The sequence below is a fragment of the Anastrepha obliqua genome, chromosome 3 (assembly GCF_027943255.1).
Source record: "Anastrepha obliqua isolate idAnaObli1 chromosome 3, idAnaObli1_1.0, whole genome shotgun sequence".
NCBI classification, from domain to species: Eukaryota; Metazoa; Arthropoda; class Insecta; order Diptera; family Tephritidae; genus Anastrepha; species Anastrepha obliqua.
In genome coordinates, this window is record NC_072894.1 from 13,174,923 (window position 1) to 13,195,477 (window position 20,555).

The following is a 20,555-nucleotide window of genomic DNA, read 5'->3' on the forward strand; positions in this document are numbered from 1 at the left end:
TCATTTAAATCCATTATTTACGCAAATTTAAAATTAGTCGCATCTCCCCATTCATACAAATGCATTTAACTTTATATGTACTACAGAATATAAACATTCAATGAATGTGCAGAAGCTACCACTGGCGAATATTTTATTGCTTCCAATAAGAAAAAAACATGCTTTCATATCCGAATATGTATTTCAATATATTTATATTTTCTTACCACATAGCGAAAACTTAAGCTGTGACACAAGCATTTTTAAACTAACCTGATTGTCATAGTTGTATTTGCATTACTATACAAACTAGTTAAATGCGCACATAAATATTTTTACTGCATAAACATTATGGAATTTGAAAAGCAATTTTAAAAAAATAAATTCAAAATATTTAAAAGCTCTTCCAAACGTACACTACAACGAAAAAACTACATAGCATTAGTTTATCATATGTTTAAGAGATTAGTTAATTATAAAATAATTCATTTGGTAACCATAAATGCACACATCTTTTAATTTATAGAAAAATAAATACGTCTAATACTACAATATAATAGTATGCATGTATATTTGCCAGCATTCAAAATACCATATTTGCCTTTATCTCACATAATAGACACAGACATTACGAGTATTATGTACACACTTAAAGAATAAATTGTAAACTAAAATTATCTACATTAATATGATCGATGATCCGGTTAGTATTCGCTTTGGCAAAATAAAGCAATTCCTCACAATTAAATACAAAAATTTATTTATTTTTTGTTAAAATGTTTATAATTATATATGCACATGATATATTTATTAAATGTGCTATATATATTATATATTTTCATATGTATCTACTTTTTATAAATCGCCTTTTTAATTTAGTGCAAATTTTACAAACAATAAACACACAATTTATGAATAAAAATGACTTCTAAATGAAAATTCTTAATCACAATTGTGCTTTTTTCCCCCCTATTTACACATAAATGTATGTTAATATACATTTTTGTTGGCTTTTTCGAACTGTAATGTTTTGTACAAATAAATTTGTAGTTACCCCATAAAATACGAAAATAAAGAATGTTTAATACATGCAACGCCAGCACTCACAATAAATGCTGTCATCTTTAATGCCGGCTGCGTCGGCGGCGGTGACTAGACACGTAAATGGAAATTATGCCCGTTGACCACACACGATTTGCCTGGCATACTGTACGTTGGCAGTGGTGAATATATAAACTAAAGTAAATTAAAAATAAATGAAAAGAAAAAATATTTATTTATTTTTTAGGGCACTGACCTTCGGCGCTTTCTGTTGTGTGGACATGTAGCCTACACAGAAAGATTTCGTTGTATGACTCCATAACACTTCACCGGTATTACATTGTGGATAATAGATGAGCGAGAGTGCTCCCGCATACAGTTCTTGATCGGCAGGTAGGAACGGTGATTCCAAAAATTTACATTTGAAGATTTTATGCAAGCTCGTTACGGCACAATCGGTTGTCAGTAAATCTCCACAAATCTCTTTTGCCAACAAAGTTTTCATTAAATATTCACCATTTCCGGTTGTGCAAGTGGCCACGGACAACTCATTGGTGTTGGTAGCCCAGCAACCAGCTCCATATGTGGCAGCTTGTCCGACGCGCCCAGGCACTTTCAGCAATAGTCCACCGGAGCTACAACCAGCAGCTGTATTACCGCTACTATCTACACATACTGCTCCCACCGTGTCAAGAGCACTGGTTTGAGCCGTGACAACTGGTGATAGAGATACACCATTGCTTGTGCTAGTATGTCCTTCTGTTGCAGATGTCGCTACCGCTACTTTGGATTTATAATGATTATAGGAAAACTTTGCTTTGGAAGAAATCATGGCGCTGGCATCTATCATTGTACAGCCTAGTTCTTCGGCATATCTTTCAGCACCACTGCCCGCCATTATCATTGGCGGTATACGCTCCATTGACAGCATAGTAGACTGTCCATCGCATAGTAAACGAGCCAGACGTATGGGATTTCGTACAGTACTCACGTTTGTGCAGGCGCCAAAATGTAAATTTGAACCATCCATTATAGATGCATCGCATTGAACACGACCATCCCAACAAAGGTTAGAACCAAATCCGGCATTCGTATTGCCGCAGTTTTCAAGACGCATTATTGCCGCTTCACACGCATCCATCGCGGTACCACCATTCTTTAGTATATCCGTTGCGCGTACGCATGCTTCCTTTATGACACGCTGATATTTGGTTTCATCTATGCAATTTCCAGCTCCTATATAAACAATGTTACGGAGTTACATATAAATGTGTTGATATTTCCATCTATAAAATATTCCAAGACTCCTACCAGTATGAACTGCTACAAACCCAGCCATATTTACAATTACGGTTAAATAATTATTCTACTTTTTTCTTCGAGAGTTGCACCGTAATACAATTACTGCATCCCTCCGCTTTAATGTTTAATATAAACAAATGAAATGTCAGTGGACTAACATAGAGATGGCAGTTTGGGCTGCATCTGCAAACAAGGCGAATTGAATACTGAAGGTGGTGTCTTCTCAAAACCGCTACTTTCATTTTCAAGAACAAGAAGCTATAAGCAGACACCCTCACTTTCTTGCAATCCGTCTATCGCATAAAAACTCAAAAAACCGCATTTGGAGGATTATATCAATTTATGATTTCACCATTTAACACGCTGCACTCAGTTTTCATTAATTTGTTATATTTAAATCCCGCAAAGCGCAATATTGTATGCCAAAAATACACTCGGACGTTTGCCCTTGCCAGAGAATAATTTTTTTTACAAGCTATAACTCTCATTGTTTATGAGTTGAGCGGGTATGTAAAGCCGAACCGTACGCTGGCCTGGACCAAATTTAGCGCTTCGTTAGTTGTTTTATTTATTTATGGCATATAACGGATGAGCTAGCTTGTTGGATTCAGATAAGAATAAACTGCGGCCCATCCGTAATACTGTTAATAAAGAAATAAGGGAAGTCACAATTTTAATAAATTATCACATAATTTAGCTCAAAAGCCATCATTTAATTTATTGTGATACATCTGCTCCTTTATCTACATACATACACGGTCGTGTAGACACAGCTGATGCAATATTGATTTACAAAAAAATCAAAACCATTGGGTAGGAACATTGTACAGATTCATAAGTAAGAACACTCCCAGCTGGCCGTCAAAAAATGCCCACAGTTGAGATAACCTGATTCCAAAACGCTCTTTTATGTATCAAGGTTGTATAAAAAATGATAAAATTTCCCAATATTCCCCAACAAAAAACATTATTATAGCTAAAAAATATTTGTTATTGTAAATTTTCCAAATCAAAGATATTATTTGGTATTTTTTCTTGCGATATTTTCTTGTTTTTAATGTTACCATAAACATTTTTATTTGGCATAGCAATCCCTCCAATACGCTTGAGCAAAAAGACCAAGCACTCACATTACTACACACCTAGGTGCCTGTCAAACTCACGCCAGGGTAGCTGTCAAAAAAAATTGGAAAAAGAAGAGTGTTTTTACTTGTATTTCTGTAAAATGGGTAGGAATATTCGGCAAGATTTTATCCGGAACGTTCTATGGGATAAGTAAACAGGAAAGAATAGCTGTGCTCAATGATCAGGATGCGGATACAAATTTTGCACACAAATGCACCAACCAAAAAAAAGTGCATGTAGCGTAGTACATACCTATGACAGAAGTGAAACTTTCAAGGCAGACAAAGAAAGAGAGAGACTCGAGAGGGAAAGAGAGAGAGAGACTCGAGAGAAAATGAGAGAGAAAGAGAGAGAGACTCGAGAGAGAATGAGAGAGAGATAGAATATATATCTAAATAAATTCACAACATTTGCAGAGAATACAAATAGACAAAATTTGCAAAAAACGGAGAAGGGTCGACCGGTGTAGGTAAACGCCGGACACAAGCCGTGGCAACAAGGCACACTACTCCGAGCGTTTACCATCCGCAGAAACGCAGTGATTCCAGGACCGCAGCAACGGTACAAATTACCGCAAGGCAATACCAATAAATTCGACGCCGGAATGGATGGCACTTTATAGTACGCGCAAGCACTAGCCAGGAAACGGAAATAAGCGCCAAAGAGTAGGCACAAAAAATACGCCAAAAAAATTGGGACCAAAAAACGCCCCAAACAGTAGGTACCAAGGAAATATAACGCCAAAAAGTAGGCACCAAATATATATTTCCTACAAGTTTGCACCAACAAACAAGCGCGAAAAAGTAGGCTGTGTTATTTTTTACTAGAAGTTAGCTACCACATGGAAAAACTCAGGAAAAATAGCCTAAAGTGTATCTAAGATATATATAAGGTATAGCGCTCTCTCTACTTTTCCTATACGTCATATCTTTTTTCTCTCTCGCGGAACGAAAATGGCCAAAACGTTGCATGGCCTTGAAATTTTACTCTCCATTCTCCCTCGTCCATCGACGCCTAAGCAGTTTCACTTGAATAAGATCCTGATCGGGCTCAATTTATGATTTGTTTTTCGTCATTAGTTTGGCAGGACAGGCTTTTGGAATTGGTGCTCTTATTTCAGAAATGATGAATGAAGTTTGATTTTTAATTTTAATGCTATGCTATTAGGTAATAAAATAATACGGCAAATTCTTTTCTTTCAGTCGTTATTTTATTTGTTTAACATATTTTCATGCTCAATCCATATTAATTTATTCGTTTATGTATAACGATTTAATTTTACTAAATTATTTATTATATAGCATGTGGACGTGCGTCCATATATGTGTATGTACGCCTTTTTATATTTACTTTTTGATACATTGTAGTATTTTGTAACACTTGTAAATTTGGTAAATATTTGTACATATGTATGTATATATATTAAAAAAAAAAAAACATACTTAATCCTTAATCATTGCGGGTTGTTACCATAAGCTTTGGTTAAATTACAAACAAAGCGCAAAATTATAAGTTTAACATTACGAAATTTCTAGCTTACTTTCCCGCTTCGTTCATACTCTTTGGTAGACTGAGAAGTGAATTTATCAATTCTGAATTTCTTTTTGGTACTGGGCCAGTCAAACTGTCGATCGGGTAGTATTTGCATGGCACTGCATATGGCTGAGGGTATTGTACTAAGTTAAGCCAGTTCAAAAGTTCACGATTGTACTAAAATGATTGTTTTTTACATTTGTATTACAATTTGTTAACGGAAAAATATAAATTTGATAATACTCACTTCTTTATCCAAATAACGCTCCTCATCTGGAGTCGGCATTGCTTTAGATGAAATGAATATTGAGCTAAGGACCAAAGTTAAAACAAGACACAATAGTTTGGCCATATTTTATTCTTCAGTTGACGGTATTCCAATGAGAAGTGATAACGATTCGAAAGATTTCAGATAACTGATAAACTGTGAAGATTTGCAAATGTTTTTATACTTGAATTGGACATAACCATCACAGCAGGAGTTCAGCGCACGCAACTAGGGTGAGTGTCAATTCCAGATCAAACAAATCAGCGACACAGATATTTCGCAGGCAATTGATTATGCATTGTTTTATTTGCTGTTATCCAAGGTTTTTACGATTTGTTTGCTATCAAATTTGCTGTGCATTTGTATATAGCGTATATGCAGAGGTGTATACAAATTCATATGTATGTATGGTACATACATATATGTAAAAAGGCAATCGTATATCGCTCATTGGCCTTACATATGGTTACAGAATTTATTAGAATCATTAAACAAAATAAATAAACTTAAAATGTTAATTAAATAATTGTTGACAAAATAAATAGGTACCTCGGGTATTTCCATTAGGATATATTTACTTAAGGATATACTTGTTTGTATGTACATATGTACATACAATTAACTATATGCTCTGCATTCTTATGTATGTATGTATATATGTATGTGTGCACTCGTATGTGTGTTGTGAGGAGGAATGCCTTGATGGATGTGTGTAGGTATTACGACTCCACTTGCGTAAATTGTATGCATTAATGCTTGGAAAATAAAACAGGTGGAAGTTAGTATTGATTTATTTTAGGTAAAATAGAAACTTTAAGAAATCGACTTGTTAACGTTTATTGACGTGATAACGTCTTATAATTCGATTTAACAGGCTGCACGCACGAAAAAATGTGTCGTTACCTTGCTCAATAGTGTTACCTTGCTCATTGCCGTTACCTTGCTCATATGTCGTTACCTGGCTCATTGCCGTTACCTTGCTCATTTGTCGTTACCTTGTTCATTGCCGTTACCTTGAATGAACTGCAAGCGAAAGCGTGGAACGAACGACAAAGCAAACAAAGCAAACGAACGGCAACGTTCGACATCTTGCTCTCTCCTACTTAAGTGAGCGTATATGTGTATGTATATGCGCATATGTACATATATAAATTCACGTATTTGTATTTGCATATGCCTTCTTATTGATTATTATTAATTTGATTTACTTGAAGAATTTAAAATAAAACCAAGTTTTTTAATAATACCTGTTGTTTTAATGTTATTATTATTTTTTGACGTGATAACGTCTTATAATTCTATGTAGCCGGCTGCACGCACCAAAAAATACGTCGTTACCTTGCTTGAACAGCATGTTATGTTATGTTATGTTATGTTATGTTATGTTATGTTATGTTATGTTATGTTATGTTATGTTATGTTATGTTATGTTATGTTATGTTATGTTATGTTATGTTATGTTATGTTATGTTATGTTATGTTATGTTATGTTATGTTAAAGTATATTATGTTATGTTAATGTTAACTCATTCTCTATATCCATACAAAATATCTATCAAACAAATAAAATTACAATTTTCTTTTGAAAAATGCAACCATTCAATCAGTATTTTCTTATAACGTTATCACGTTAAACTATCGTCAGTAAACCGACTTTACAGACAACCTCTTTTTTTTTGGAATTTTTCCGCTAATACTGGAGGCACACGGTATTTGAGAAACTCTTCAAAGTAAAACAATTTAGCTTTCATTTTGAATAAAATTAAATGAAACCTCACGAATTTTTTACATAACATTAACTCAATATATAAGTACATATATCTATAAAGTTATTCAAGAAAACTTCCATTAGCCAATAACCTCCTGGACTCGGCTCAGGAATTGCATGCCCGATTCAAATGCTCATTATTTATATTTATTTATATTGGCCATAACGGTATTAATTGCAGCTTTTAGAGAAGAAATTGTAAGGATGTTTATTGGTTTCACGCAAACCTACGCCCCATACGTAGTAATTCAGAGGATTATGGTCTGGGGAGTTAGGCGGCCATAAGTTCGCTGTTATGTGGTCATGCAAGTTTTTAGCTGTCCAGCATTGTGTTGCCATCTCTTTGTGTGGAGGAGCAGAGTCTTGCTGAAAGATGTACATATGAGGAGTCACCGCGCCTACTATCAATCCAGGGTCTCTAGAACCTCAATATTTGTACCAGAATTCACTCGAAATTCTTTATTGCTCACAGCACCTAAAACCATAACAGTGGCTGGCAACTTCGTGTGTATGACAACAGGAACCTGTGTAGAATTTGAAAACAGCCAGCTGCGGTTGTTCTTTTGGTCTTGGTCGAAATATTTTTGGCAGTAAAAAACTATATTATTTACGGCACTTCAGGGTGTTTCATTTTCTTTAGATGGTGCTTCGAATGAATAACTCGCTGTTATCGTATTTTCTCCCACATAAACTGTCTTCTGCGCATAACGTTTAATGGTACATCGGAGATCTTCATGGACAACTTGACGGATAAGACCTTCAGAAACATTAAGCTCCCTCACAAGGGACCTCATTGGTTTTAAAAGGTCCTGGTCAATGATAACTTGCAGTTGTTGAATAAATTCTGCGCATTTAAGAAAATTAGAGATTTTAGCTGCTTGAGTTAAGTTGTAGTCCTCTATGTCTTATCTGAAAAAGAAAAATAATGCTTTCGGGAAGTATGATAAAATGATAAAAGCCGCATATATGTACATATGTACGTACCTGTACGTACCTTAATACCGTATGCATCATGTGTAAACATAATTGACTAGCATACAAGTAAAGTGGAATGATAATGCATGTTTATTTGCTCCATTCAGATTCCGAAGATACTCTAGCAATATACCTTTTTTTTATATTTTGTTTTTACGTATGAGTGCGGAAGTCGATACAATCGCAGTCTTCTATTTCTAGGCTCTTGTGCAAACTCTTATTTCATGAAGCTTATGTAGGTGCTCATATATCCAAAACACTTGCAAAGTAGGGGAAAGTAAGAGAGCAAAATGGCATTTCATTTTGAGGGGAAGTGGCAAGCTGATCGCAAAGTAAAAATAAACACGGAATGAAAATTGGCGAATTGAGTCGAATTTCTAAATTTAAACAAAAATCGTATAAAAAATGTAAGTAAATTAGATAACTTTTATAATGATTATTTGAAGTTATATATTAAATACGAATCAGCCAATGATATAGAGGTATGTATTTTTGAATCACAGCCTCCAGTTTCAGAAATGCTGCAATGAAATGTTCTTCAATTGACAGCGATGGTGAAATGGAACAAATAGAAGCATGTGATACTAAGCACATTATTTTGCATTTTATTTATTTTTTAATTTAATACGAGGAAGTTCAACTGTTAAATTTCTAATTTTTTTTTTATTTTTCTCGGCAAAAATTTCATCAGCTGTTCGCAAAACTTGCAAATTATTACTGTTTTGCTTTGATTTTAACATGAACAGACCTAATCATACACAACACTAAATTTTTGAACAAGCTTGCGCCTATTTTTGAAGGTTTTATAATTTTTAGTTTTTTTTTTATTGCAATTAATAATTTTCAAATCATTTTCATCGTATTGGAATTTGTGATTTGCCCCCTATACATTAAAATCAATAAACGCGGCATTCTCTGCCTTAATAAGTACATAGTACCATAATTTTAAAGTTCTATCAGAGCAGATCAATCTAAAAAATATAAAAAAAATTTAATTTTTTTCTGTTTTTTTTTAATATATATTTTTGTTTTATTAATTTTTCTTAATTTAATTTTAAATTTGCACCAAAAATATTGTTCATATATGTAGGTATATGTGCTTCACTGATGGAGACAAAAGCATGTTCTGTACGATTTATTAAGAAATATGTATGAAACACTCTTTCTAAAAGCTTTTAGAACGCGTAAAACGTTGTATCGCGGCCAGAGGGAACTATTTTGAATAAATAATCTGGAAGTTATCAGAACAAAGTTCCTGTCGTTTCCATTTTAGCTCAGCCTTGTTTATTTTGGACTTCACCTTTTATAAGATAATCTTGCATTGTTGTTCGAGGAGTTTGTTCCCTATAAATACTAATAATTATACGAAAACGTCAAAGCCAATTGTTTAATAACGAAATTAAAAGCTTAATTGTCTAACAAAACCACGATTATAAACGACTTAGACTTCCTTGTTGTTTGAAAGTTTTAGTTTAATCCGAAATGAGATCGCGAAAAAGATTAGAAATGCTAACCTGTTTGCAAACGAACCAAAAATTCTCCAATATTGTGGGAAGTAAGGGTACTTTGGATGAAATAAGGAAGATTAATTTAGTTAAATAAAATATATACATAATTATAATAATATATGTACAATTGGTGCTTACACTTATTGCTGGGTGTTTTTAGGCCCGTCCCAATGGATCCGTTACGTCCGTTGCGGCAACGAATTTGACTGGCAGCAATATACATAGTTTATGCGTATTTGAGTCGTACACCATGCCGGAATACATAAAACCTGGCACAGAGACCTGGCAACTTTAAATTTTTGTTGTGCGGAAAATGCGGCGAAAATGACAACTGTTTGAAGAACAACAATTTTGTTTCGGGCAAATTTTCATCGACGATGTTTTTTATTACATCAAATTAAATGCAGAGAATAAATGGAGTCTAAATTGAGTCAATTCAAATGCACCATTATCTTTTCGATAAAAGTTTGAAAGAGCAGAGAAAAGGCTAGGCTCAACCAAGTTGTCCTGAAAAATGAATATGCGTCTCAATCTCCGAAGTTATGGTCGCACCCACCGTCGACGACTACCATGAATTCTATTAAGACCCTCTTTCGCTTCAATAAGCATTAATTTTATAATATACTTCATAACTAAAAAAAAAACCTATTTATAAATATAATATTTAATTCCACAAAAAGAACATCTGTTGCTTTTTTATTTTTATGCGGCAGTACTTTCATTGTGGCGTCACGTCAGTCAAATGCGTTACCTCAACGGACGTAAGGACCCATTGTGACAGCGCAGTTATTTTCGTAGGGTTGTTGCATAGTGCGTTTCTGATTGCTACACCATAATGTGAAGTTGTTGAATTTGGTCAAGCTGAAATCGATTATGCATTCCTTACTTTCTGCAAATATTGTAAAATGTTATTCTTCAATTCTACAATGTTATATTCTTCTATGTTATTCATAGTTATCAGATAATTTAATTCTAAATTTTGGATTTAACGTTACAAAAGTAAATACATTACCAGATTGCAAAAACAAAATTAATGTAAATGTTGTTGTTTGATACAATGTTGCCATATATGGATACGGATGTGCGTCTCAGCATATATTTGCTATGTCAATTACGATAATATTTGTAAATATTATATATAAAATTGTATAACTATTCGTTTTTCGTAAGCAATTGCGAAACTCAGCGATTTGGCAGTTCTTTCGAATGTACATTTTTTACTCGATTAAAGTAAAAAAACGTTAAAAATGTTAAGATAAAGGGAGTATTGCTTCTGATCTTTTTTTAGAAAGTTCGACTATTTCTGTGACGTCAGGAGTATAACGACAACACTTCAATTTACGAGAAACTGGCATATATAATGGGCTACTTTCATAACCAATTACCAAGTTTCGGGACTAGGGAATAATATCGCAGTAAAAAATTTCTTATATGGCAACTCTGGAAATATTTTTATTATTGGTTATATTTGTATTGCTTTAAAAGAAAGTAAGCTAACAATCTTACGTGGAAGAGAGTACTCACTTAGCACTGTTTCTCGAAAAAAAATTTACGAACATTTCTGCATTTACGGGTTAGTTTATGAAAAAATTGAACCTTGGCGAGGCTTTGGTCAAATTTTAGTTAGATCACGTAAGGAGAGTTAGCTCAGAGAGATATAAATTTAAGTCTGCACTAATTGCAAGACACACTTGTCGCAAAGCAAAATTTCAATGTGTGTACCTGCCCTTAGAGACAGCTGAAATTTCACCAGTGCTGTTCATGGTGAACAAAATTCGGAAGGTGTGGCCAATTTCGGAGCTTTAACCGGGTCTTAGCGAATTTTAAACAATCTGCTGATGGGATGAGGTAATTAATTCTGCTGCTGAGCCCCGGTGGCGTGACAGCCATTCATTCATCCTCCAAGAATTTGGTAACATATCATAATTGAGTATTGTCAACTCTTGAATTTCAAAAGGCAACAAAACTTTGAAGAAAGCATTCTACCACACTAAAATCATATTATTTTTTAATTCAAGAGTATTTTTATGTATAATGGTTTATATTTAAAAAAAGTAAAAAAAATTGCATGTACTGCAACATATAATTCAGTAATACCAAATGTATTAGTTTGTAAAGATTCGGTGAAAAGAAACTTCCCTCTATACATTTAAAATATACAAGTTATTTCACAAACTATTTTCAAAATCAATTTCCTTATTTTTTTTATGTTGTGAGCAGATAAATGAACTATTTGCATATGTTGGTTTTTGACTTTGGTTTATTATACAACGAAAAATTGTATGCAAAAGTATGAATGGCAACATTGTATCGATACAACCAAAGGTAATACCACACAAACCGATCTATTGTGTAAATATGTAACCAAACGAAAGCAGCTGTTTTCTACGGGCTTAAGTTTTGTGCATCTCACGGGCAACAGACAGGGACTATCGTAACGCCGGTGAGTATGGGCATCTTAACGCCTGAGCAACATACTGATTTCCTCATCACTGCTCAGGTTGTTATCTTTTCTTTAGATCCTGCACTTTCGAAATGAACAAATAAATGACATTATATGTAAACATCAACTGTTTATGGCTTTGGCACCAATAATAGATTGCAGTAAATATCATTATGGTTAAGACCACGGTTAATGTTATGGCGTGATGGCATGGTTCCTCTCATTTAACAGATTACCTTTACTTTTGCTTCGGATTGCCAAATCATGTACTCTATTATTCTTGGCTTAAAGGATTCAGTTGGCAACTATGCTTTTCACATATGAATGTAGTTCAGAGGTGTTAAATGGCGCAGAGATGCATTTGTAGATAAAAAAATTAGTACTTAGAGTACACAACAAATAAAATTATTAAATGTTAATTATTAATCAATGAAACCATTTGATTGCGAAAGGCAATAAAACCAAGCACCGTTTCGTTTGCTGCCGGAAATTGTATCCAAACTTTGTGGAATTATCACTTGCCTTACTTTAACAGTTTCCTGTAATAATACAATTTGATCTGCTACTTGGGTAAATCAACTCTGAGCGACGAAAAGTGTTAGCACGTCATTAGTTTTTTTCTCTCGAGTTGATCGTGTGTGAGTGCAAAGGAATTTTTTCCAATTTTCACAAAGAATTTTAGTGAATCCTGTTTAAGTTTTTGCACTTGTTTAAATTTTTATAATGAGTACGTAAAAACTAAAATGTGTTAAGTGTTGTTGTTTCCTTTTAGTATCTACGACGGTGCCATTCTGTTCAAATTTGTGTGTAGATATGTATGTGCATTCAGATATGTTCATTGCAATCCTCAAAATGTATTTTGTTAGGCAGACGATGACGGCGATAAAAAGAAAACTATTTCCTTTATTTGTCGCAGTTCAAAACAAAATATTGGTTATTGGATTGTGAAAATTGCATGCTTACAGAATAATTACAGCAACGTTATTATAATAAGTGGTATTTGTATACCTAAAATGAAATGTGCTCGTGCCTTACAAAAGCAAGCAAGTTATAACCAGCATCTTTTTATGATCTATTTCAGAGAAACTGTAATTAAAGCATAAGTTAAATTCGTTATGGAAAAATTTCCATTGAAAGGTAGTAGAGAGATTGCAGCTGAAGGTAATAGCTATATTACTGCATATCAATCAGTATTGAAAAAGGTAAGTCGTACGCCCACCATAAATGGTATTCATTTATATGTGCGCATGCATTTGTGGGAGATGTTATGCTAAGTTATATTTCTAATACAATTAAAGGACTTTCTGTGGCCCGGTTTAATTAACAACCCACCGATTTCGGATTATTGTGTCCAAATGGGTTACCCGTTTTTAAAATAAATATTGGGACCAAAATGGACCAAAACATGTCAATCGAAGTGTACCCTTATGGACTTTGACAAATTTTGGCAACCAGGCCGTAAACTAGATAATTACTAATAACAATAGCATTGTTGGTTATTAAATCAATTTATGTTTCAAATAAAATCATAAAACGATAGAAAATAATCAGTATCAATTTACAATAATACGATTTTAAATACTTATACACTCATTCTAAGTGTAAATGTACTAGAACGCACAATGGGAAAATACCCATGTGTTCTCCCGACTTTTTTAAAAAAAGGGGTATAAGGGGGGGTAGAGGGGGTATTCTACTATCCAAAAGTGAAAACTTCACTTGCCGGAGCCTTATAGTTTTTAAGTTATTTGAGTTTAAAAATTGTAAAATTGACCAAGAATCCTCCTATTTTGGTTACTACAACCAGCCGAAGTGGTGCCAGACATCGTATAAATAAACAATTTTAGAAGATAATAAATGACTAGAAATACAAAATTTTACAAATTATTTCTATATTATATACGTCTATTCATATATATATATATATATATATATATAGGTATATTTATGGATATATGTATATATTTATATACATATATATATTAATGCTTGATTTTCAGTAAAGTATGTTTGATTGTATGCATTTTGAATATATGATATATATATATACATATATATATTAAAAAAAAAAAGAAAAAAAAAGCGCCGCAGGCGAAAATTTGGAATAAAAAATCGCGCGATTTTTAATTCCAAATTTTCACTATATTATACATATATATATTTAAAAAAAAAGAAAAAAAAGCGCCGCAGGCGAAAATTTTCGTTTCGCAGCATCCCACGCACGTACTCACCGCTACAGGACCAGCTCACGGTTGGTTTCGTCATCATTGGATGGCGTCTGACTTCAGTATTAAAATCTGTCGGCATGAAATGATGAGGTCAAAATGACCCCTGGCTCCCGGACTAAAAATTATGTAAAAAAATTTAAATCGGCATTAAATAGTTTCACTTTTAAATTTTTTTTACAAGTTCACCGGTTCAGCTGACGTGTTTTTTCCCCCTCTACCGCGCAGCTGATTATTTTTTTTATTATTCTACTTTTATTCGACACGTTTCGTTCCCTCCCACATTCACACCCACCGCGGATGCGCCAGCTGACGTTCACTTTCGTTATTCATGCAAGCTAAATAACAAGTATAGTCAAGGATTTAACGGTATAAAAACGCAGTTCAAAATCGACCCCTGGCTCCCGGACTATAAGGGTATTTAGTTCAAATCTTTCTTTTATATTAAGCCACTTTCATTACTTATTCCTACATATTCGATTTATATTTTTTCAGTTTTTTTTTTTTGTTATTTATTTGTAATACAAATGTCCCGCTAATTTAAGTAACTTTGCATTGTTCATAACGAAAATATAACGTTTTTTGCCTTTTTTGAAAATTACCATTATATTTGAGTTGGGCCCGGTTATTGACCTACCTTGGCTAACGAGTAATTCACCAAAGCCAAGCATCATTATGTTCCATCAGAGGCAATAACTTTAGGGCATTGGTAAAGTAAATGGCTCAATGGGGCTGATAGTGGACATTTGAACTTATATACGGAGGCTTAAGTATGGATTGTCGGCTTCTGTATCGATTAATAGGGCCCAACAATAGACCAGACTGAGATGAATGTGCAAATTTTTAAATGCTTCTCATATTTTGTCCGGCAGATTTAATTTAGCTGTTCGCAGGCTTGCAGTCTATATGCTTACTAAATGTATTCTCGAACGACCATTTGGTAGGCTTAATTTTCAATGATGATAATTCGCGCTAAAATTTCCTATTATTAAACGACTTATCCAAGGCACATTAAACAGGTAGTTATTTAAGTTTTTTACAAAAATTTAGTTCATGCCACAACAAAAACGATATAAGCCAAAGTTTCAAACTTTGTACAAAATTTTAGAAAATTCAATAAATTTTCATCAACATTGCAAACCGCTTATTCAACATTTTTAGAAAAATGCCCACTATGCACTTTTATGTCCCAATGATTTTTTTTATAATAAAGTCCAAGTTTGAAGTGGCTCAAAAACTGCGTAATTTTTTTTTTTTTTTTTTTTACGGTGTTACACATTTTCTTCCCTATAACGAATGCTTGAAATCATTTCTATGTATATAGAGAAATAACACAAGGCGACCAGCAAAAAAAAAATTGTCAAAACTCAACCGGTTTTTGAGCCAGTTCCCACTTGAACTTTATTATACAAAATTCTGATTAAAAAGTTTGAAATTTTTATAAAAATTGCAATTGAATTGATACATTTTATACAAAGTTTGAAAATGTAAATTACATATATGGCTTTTGTTTGGTTTATAATAGCAAACAAAGAAGACAACTGTGGATGTTATTTTTTTTTTTTTTATTATTTCATCTAAATGCTACGTCTCATACACTCTTGGTATCTGGCCTCCGTACTCAGTGCTGCTTGCTGGAGAAATGATGTCGTCCCCAGAAATCCCTTGTCCTCGACGATTTTCAACAAAATATGATCCAATTATTCCATTGATTAACAATGTACACCAAACCGCCACGTTGGGACAATGACGTGGCTGTTGATGTTTTCATACTGGGTTGTTGTTGTTGTTGTTGTAGCAGCATAAACATTCCCCATACATATACAGGAAATGCTGCTGAAGTGACAGGCCTTGGCCGGATATAAATCCGGTCCGTTCCGGGTACGTAGAACCGACTGTCGTGGGAACGGTAGTGGATTTAGATGATCAACAACGGCTATTTTACTTATTTATGCTTCCATTTAATTGAAAATGGGGGGATTCTGCTGTTTCCGTGGCGCCGCAATCTGACGACGGATTCTTATAGAACTCGACAAAAGAAAACGAAATGAAAAAGTAAAATTTTTTGATATTTCGCTTAGTTTTCGAGATATTTAATAAAAAAGGTCTCAAAATGCCCTTTGGAACTTCACTATAATTTGCCTATTACACTATATATTTTTTAACACTTCAATAAAATTCACGAAATATACACTCACACGCGTGTTTTTACTTATTTTTATCCTTATATTCGAATTATTTCTATTAAAATAAAATGCAAATGCATTTGTCCATGCAGTGTCTTTCCAATTTTAAACGCGAGTAAGAAGAAGATTGGAATGACGACAGTATGGTGTTGCCGGATGCCTGCGAATGAAACAAAAATATGAACCAAAATATGAACAAAAATTAAGTATTTAAGTTTAGTGTTAATGTTGGGGATGGGGGTTATTGTGCCTCCTTACCACATACACGCATATGACGTTTTAATTTTGGGTTCAATGGTTTTAACACGGAAATCAGTTCTACGCAAAAATACTGTGGATTGCGTAGCCGGAGTTGGACTGATGAGGGTTATTTTTTTGAAGCGCGGCCGAAGGCCGCCCACGCAAAAAAGTGTTCTACGCAAAAATACTGTGGATTGCGTAGCCGGAGTTGGACTGATGAGGGTTATTTTTTTGAAGCGCGGCCGAAGGCCGCCCACGCGAAAAGAAGTTCTACGCAAAAATACTGTGGAATGCGTAGCCGGAGTTGGACTGATGAGGGTTATTTTTTTGAAGCGCGGCCGAAGTCCGCCCACGCGAAAAGAAGTTTCATTCATTTTTCATTTCGTTTTCTTTTGTCGAGTTCTATAAGATTCCGCCATTAAATTATTTTCAACTTAAAATTACAGAAAAAAATACTGCAATTTTACAATGAATTTTCTACTGAACATCTCTGCATACGAACTTCGTTTTTATTTCAGGTGTTCGGCAACACCAACTTTGCGCTAAATTAGTGAACTTTAACATTAAATTACTCGAAAACTAAGCGAAATATCAAAAAATTTTACTTATTCTTTTCGTTTTCTTTTGTCGAGTTCTATAAGAAACCGTCGTCAGATTGCGGCGCCACGGAAACAGCAGTATTGCCGAAAATGGACTTCATCACAGCGAAATATAGTGGTCACCGTACGAAATCGCTGTCTTACGCACAGACTGACGCGAATTATCGTGAAAAATTGTAGCGACGAGTGCAATATTTTCATTTGCAAAGCTATAGCTAACAGCCCGCGGTTATAATAATAAAGGCTCCGACTCCATGTGTTCTCCCCTCACTTGTTTTGAGAGAAATATTACGAATTTTTCAATGAAATTCACAGGAGGTGTTCATTTCGTGCTTATTTTGCTAAAACTAGCACCAACACTATTCTGTTAATAATAGTTTTTAAGTTATTTGTTGATAAAGTTTGTCTTTTACCTTCACCAAATTTTGATAGAATAAGTGCATTTATCACATTTATTTTAATAAATATTGAAACTATATTAACATACACACACGTTTTTAACTCTTTTTATTTATTTATACCACAAATTAACCATTTATATTGCATTTTTAAGTTGCTAACTCCAAATATGCCAGCTAAATTTACAATAACTGAAAAGCATGGCTGAATGGAGTGCTGCCAGAAGCAAAAAATAAAAAAAAAATAATAGAATGCGATTGAAAACGAAGCAACATAGGAACATAATTTCCACACACTCTTTTCTGTTAGAATATGAGGGAATGGGGGTTTACAACCTCTAAGGTGTATATATTCTTTTTAAAATTTTTTAACTATTCTTTTTTATATATAGATATTTAATATATAAAAAAGAATATATATAATATATTCATAATATAGTGAAAATTTGGAATAAAAAATCGCGCGATTTTTAATTCCAAATTTTCCCTATATTATGAATATATGATATATATATATACATATATATATTTAAAAAAAAAGAAAAAAAAGCGCCGCAGGCGAAAATTTGGAATAAAAAATCGCGCGATTTGCAAATTTTCACTATATTATACATATATATATTTAAAAAAAAGAAAAAAAAGCGCCGCAGGCGAAAATTTGGAATAAAAAATCGCGCGATTTTTTATTCCAAATTTTCACTATATTATGAATATATTATATATATTCTTTTTTATATATTAAATATCTATATATAAAAAAGAATAGTTAAAAAATTTTAAAAAGAATATATACACCTTAGAGGTTGTAAACCCCCATTCCCTCATATTCTAACAGAAAAGAGTGTGTGGAAATTATGTTCCTATGTTGCTTCGTTTTCAATCGCATTCTATTATTTTTTTTTATTTTTTGCTTCTGGCAGCACTCCATTCAGCCATGCTTTTCAGTTATTGTAAATTTAGCTGGCATATTTGGAGTTAGCAACTTAAAAATGCAATATAAATGGTTAATTTGTGGTATAAATAAATAAAAAGAGTTAAAAACGTGTGTGTATGTTAATATAGTTTCAATATTTATTAAAATAAATGTGATAAATGCACTTATTCTATCAAAATTTGGTGAAGGTAAAAGACAAACTTTATCAACAAATAACTTAAAAACTATTATTAACAGAATAGTGTTGGTGCTAGTTTTAGCAAAATAAGCACGAAATGAACACCTCCTGTGAATTTCATTGAAAAATTCGTAATATTTCTCTCAAAACAAGTGAGGGGAGAACACATGGAGTCGGAGCCTTTATTATTATAACCGCGGGCTGTTAGCTATAGCTTTGCAAATGAAAATATTGCACTCGTCGCTACAATTTTTCACGATAATTCGCGTCAGTCTGTGCGTAAGACAGCGATTTCGTACGGTGACCACTATATTTCGCTGTGATGAAGTCCATTTTCGGCAATACTGCTGTTTCCGTGGCGCCGCAATCTGACGACGGTTTCTTATAGAACTCGACAAAAGAAAACGAAAAGAATAAGTAAAATTTTTTGATATTTCGCTTAGTTTTCGAGTAATTTAATGTTAAAGTTCACTAATTTAGCGCAAAGTTGGTGTTGCCGAACACCTGAAATAAAAACGAAGTTCGTATGCAGAGATGTTCAGTAGAAAATTCATTGTAAAATTGCAGTATTTTTTTCTGTAATTTTAAGTTGAAAATAATTTAATGGCGGAATCTTATAGAACTCGACAAAAGAAAACGAAATGAAAAATGAATGAAACTTCTTTTCGCGTGGGCGGACTTCGGCCGCGCTTCAAAAAAATAACCCTCATCAGTCCAACTCCGGCTACGCATTCCACAGTATTTTTGCGTAGAACTTCTTTTCGCGTGGGCGGCCTTCGGCCGCGCTTCAAAAAAATAACCCTCATCAGTCCAACTCCGGCTACGCAATCCACAGTATTTTTGCGTAGAACACTTTTTTGCGTGGGCGGCCTTCGGCCGCGCTTCAAAAAAATAACCCTCATCAGTCCAACTCCGGCTACGCAATCCACAGTATTTTTGCGTAGAACTGATTTCCGTGTTAAAACCATTGAACCCAAAATTAAAACGTCATATGCGTGTATGTGGTAAGGAGGCACAATAACCCCCATCCCCAACATTAACACTAAACTTAAATACTTAATTTTTGTTCATATTTTGGTTCATATTTTTGTTTCATTCGCAGGCATCCGGCAACACCATACTGTCGTCATTCCAATCTTCTTCTTACTCGCGTTTAAAATTGGAAAGACACTGCATGGACAAATGCATTTGCATTTTATTTTAATAGAAATAATTCGAATATAAGGATAAAAATAAGTAAAAACACGCGTGTGAGTGTATATTTCGTGAATTTTATTGAAGTGTTAAAAAATATATAGTGTAATAGGCAAATTATAGTGAAGTTCCAAAGGGCATTTTGAGACCTTTTTTATTAAATATCTCGAAAACTAAGCGAAATATCAAAAAATTTTACTTTTTCATTTCGTTTTCTTTTGTCGAGTTCTATAAGAATCCGTCGTCAGATTGCGGCGCCACGGAAACAGCAGAATCCCCCCATTTTCAATTAAATGGAAGCATAAATAAGTAAAATAGCCGTTGTTGATCATCTAAATCCACTACCGTTCCCACGACAGTCGGTTCTACGTACCCGGAACGGACCGGATTTATATCCGGCCAAGGCCTGTCACTTCAGCAGCATTTCCTGTATATGTATGGGGAATGTTTATGCTGCTACAACAACAACAACAACAACCCAGTATGAAAACATCAACAGCCACGTCATTGTCCCAACGTGGCGGTTTGGTGTACATTGTTAATCAATGGAATAATTGGATCATATTTTGTTGAAAATCGTCGAGGACAAGGGATTTCTGGGGACGACATCATTTCTCCAGCAAGCAGCACTGAGTACGGAGGCCAGATACCAAGAGTGT

The 20,555-nt window shown here is 33.9% G+C and overlaps 3 protein-coding genes across 6 annotated transcripts in view; 1 reads left to right on the top strand and 2 right to left on the bottom strand.

The window, feature by feature from the left end:
- Positions 1-144: 144 nt before the first annotated feature.
- LOC129240252 (threonine aspartase 1) lies at positions 145-2,454 on the bottom strand. Its single transcript, XM_054875933.1, has 3 exons — positions 2,332-2,454; positions 1,277-2,256; positions 145-1,215 (listed from the first exon to the last, which is right to left on the bottom strand). Exons 1-3 carry the CDS (start codon positions 2,357-2,359, stop codon positions 1,132-1,134), a joined length of 1,092 nt encoding a protein of 363 aa, XP_054731908.1. The 5' UTR covers positions 2,360-2,454; the 3' UTR covers positions 145-1,131.
- A 2,181-nt stretch (positions 2,455-4,635) lies between these two features.
- LOC129240129 (protein PDF) lies at positions 4,636-5,409 on the bottom strand. Its single transcript, XM_054875664.1, has 2 exons — positions 5,228-5,409; positions 4,636-5,157 (listed from the first exon to the last, which is right to left on the bottom strand). Exons 1-2 carry the CDS (start codon positions 5,330-5,332, stop codon positions 4,984-4,986), a joined length of 279 nt encoding a protein of 92 aa, XP_054731639.1. The 5' UTR covers positions 5,333-5,409; the 3' UTR covers positions 4,636-4,983.
- A 7,133-nt stretch (positions 5,410-12,542) lies between these two features.
- Positions 12,543-20,555, top strand: part of LOC129240130 (H(+)/Cl(-) exchange transporter 5) — a 33,709-nt gene continuing 25,696 nt past the window's right edge. The window contains exons 1-2 of one of the 4 annotated variants that reach the window (XM_054875665.1): positions 12,543-12,669; positions 13,024-13,144. In XM_054875665.1, coding sequence (XP_054731640.1) covers positions 13,058-13,144 — 87 coding nt within the window. In that variant the 5' untranslated portion in view covers positions 12,543-12,669; positions 13,024-13,057. Of the gene's footprint in view, positions 12,670-12,700; positions 12,758-12,819; positions 12,939-13,023; positions 13,145-20,555 lie in introns of those variants that run through there. The other 3 variants (XM_054875667.1, XM_054875668.1, XM_054875669.1) reach the window with 3 other exon arrangements.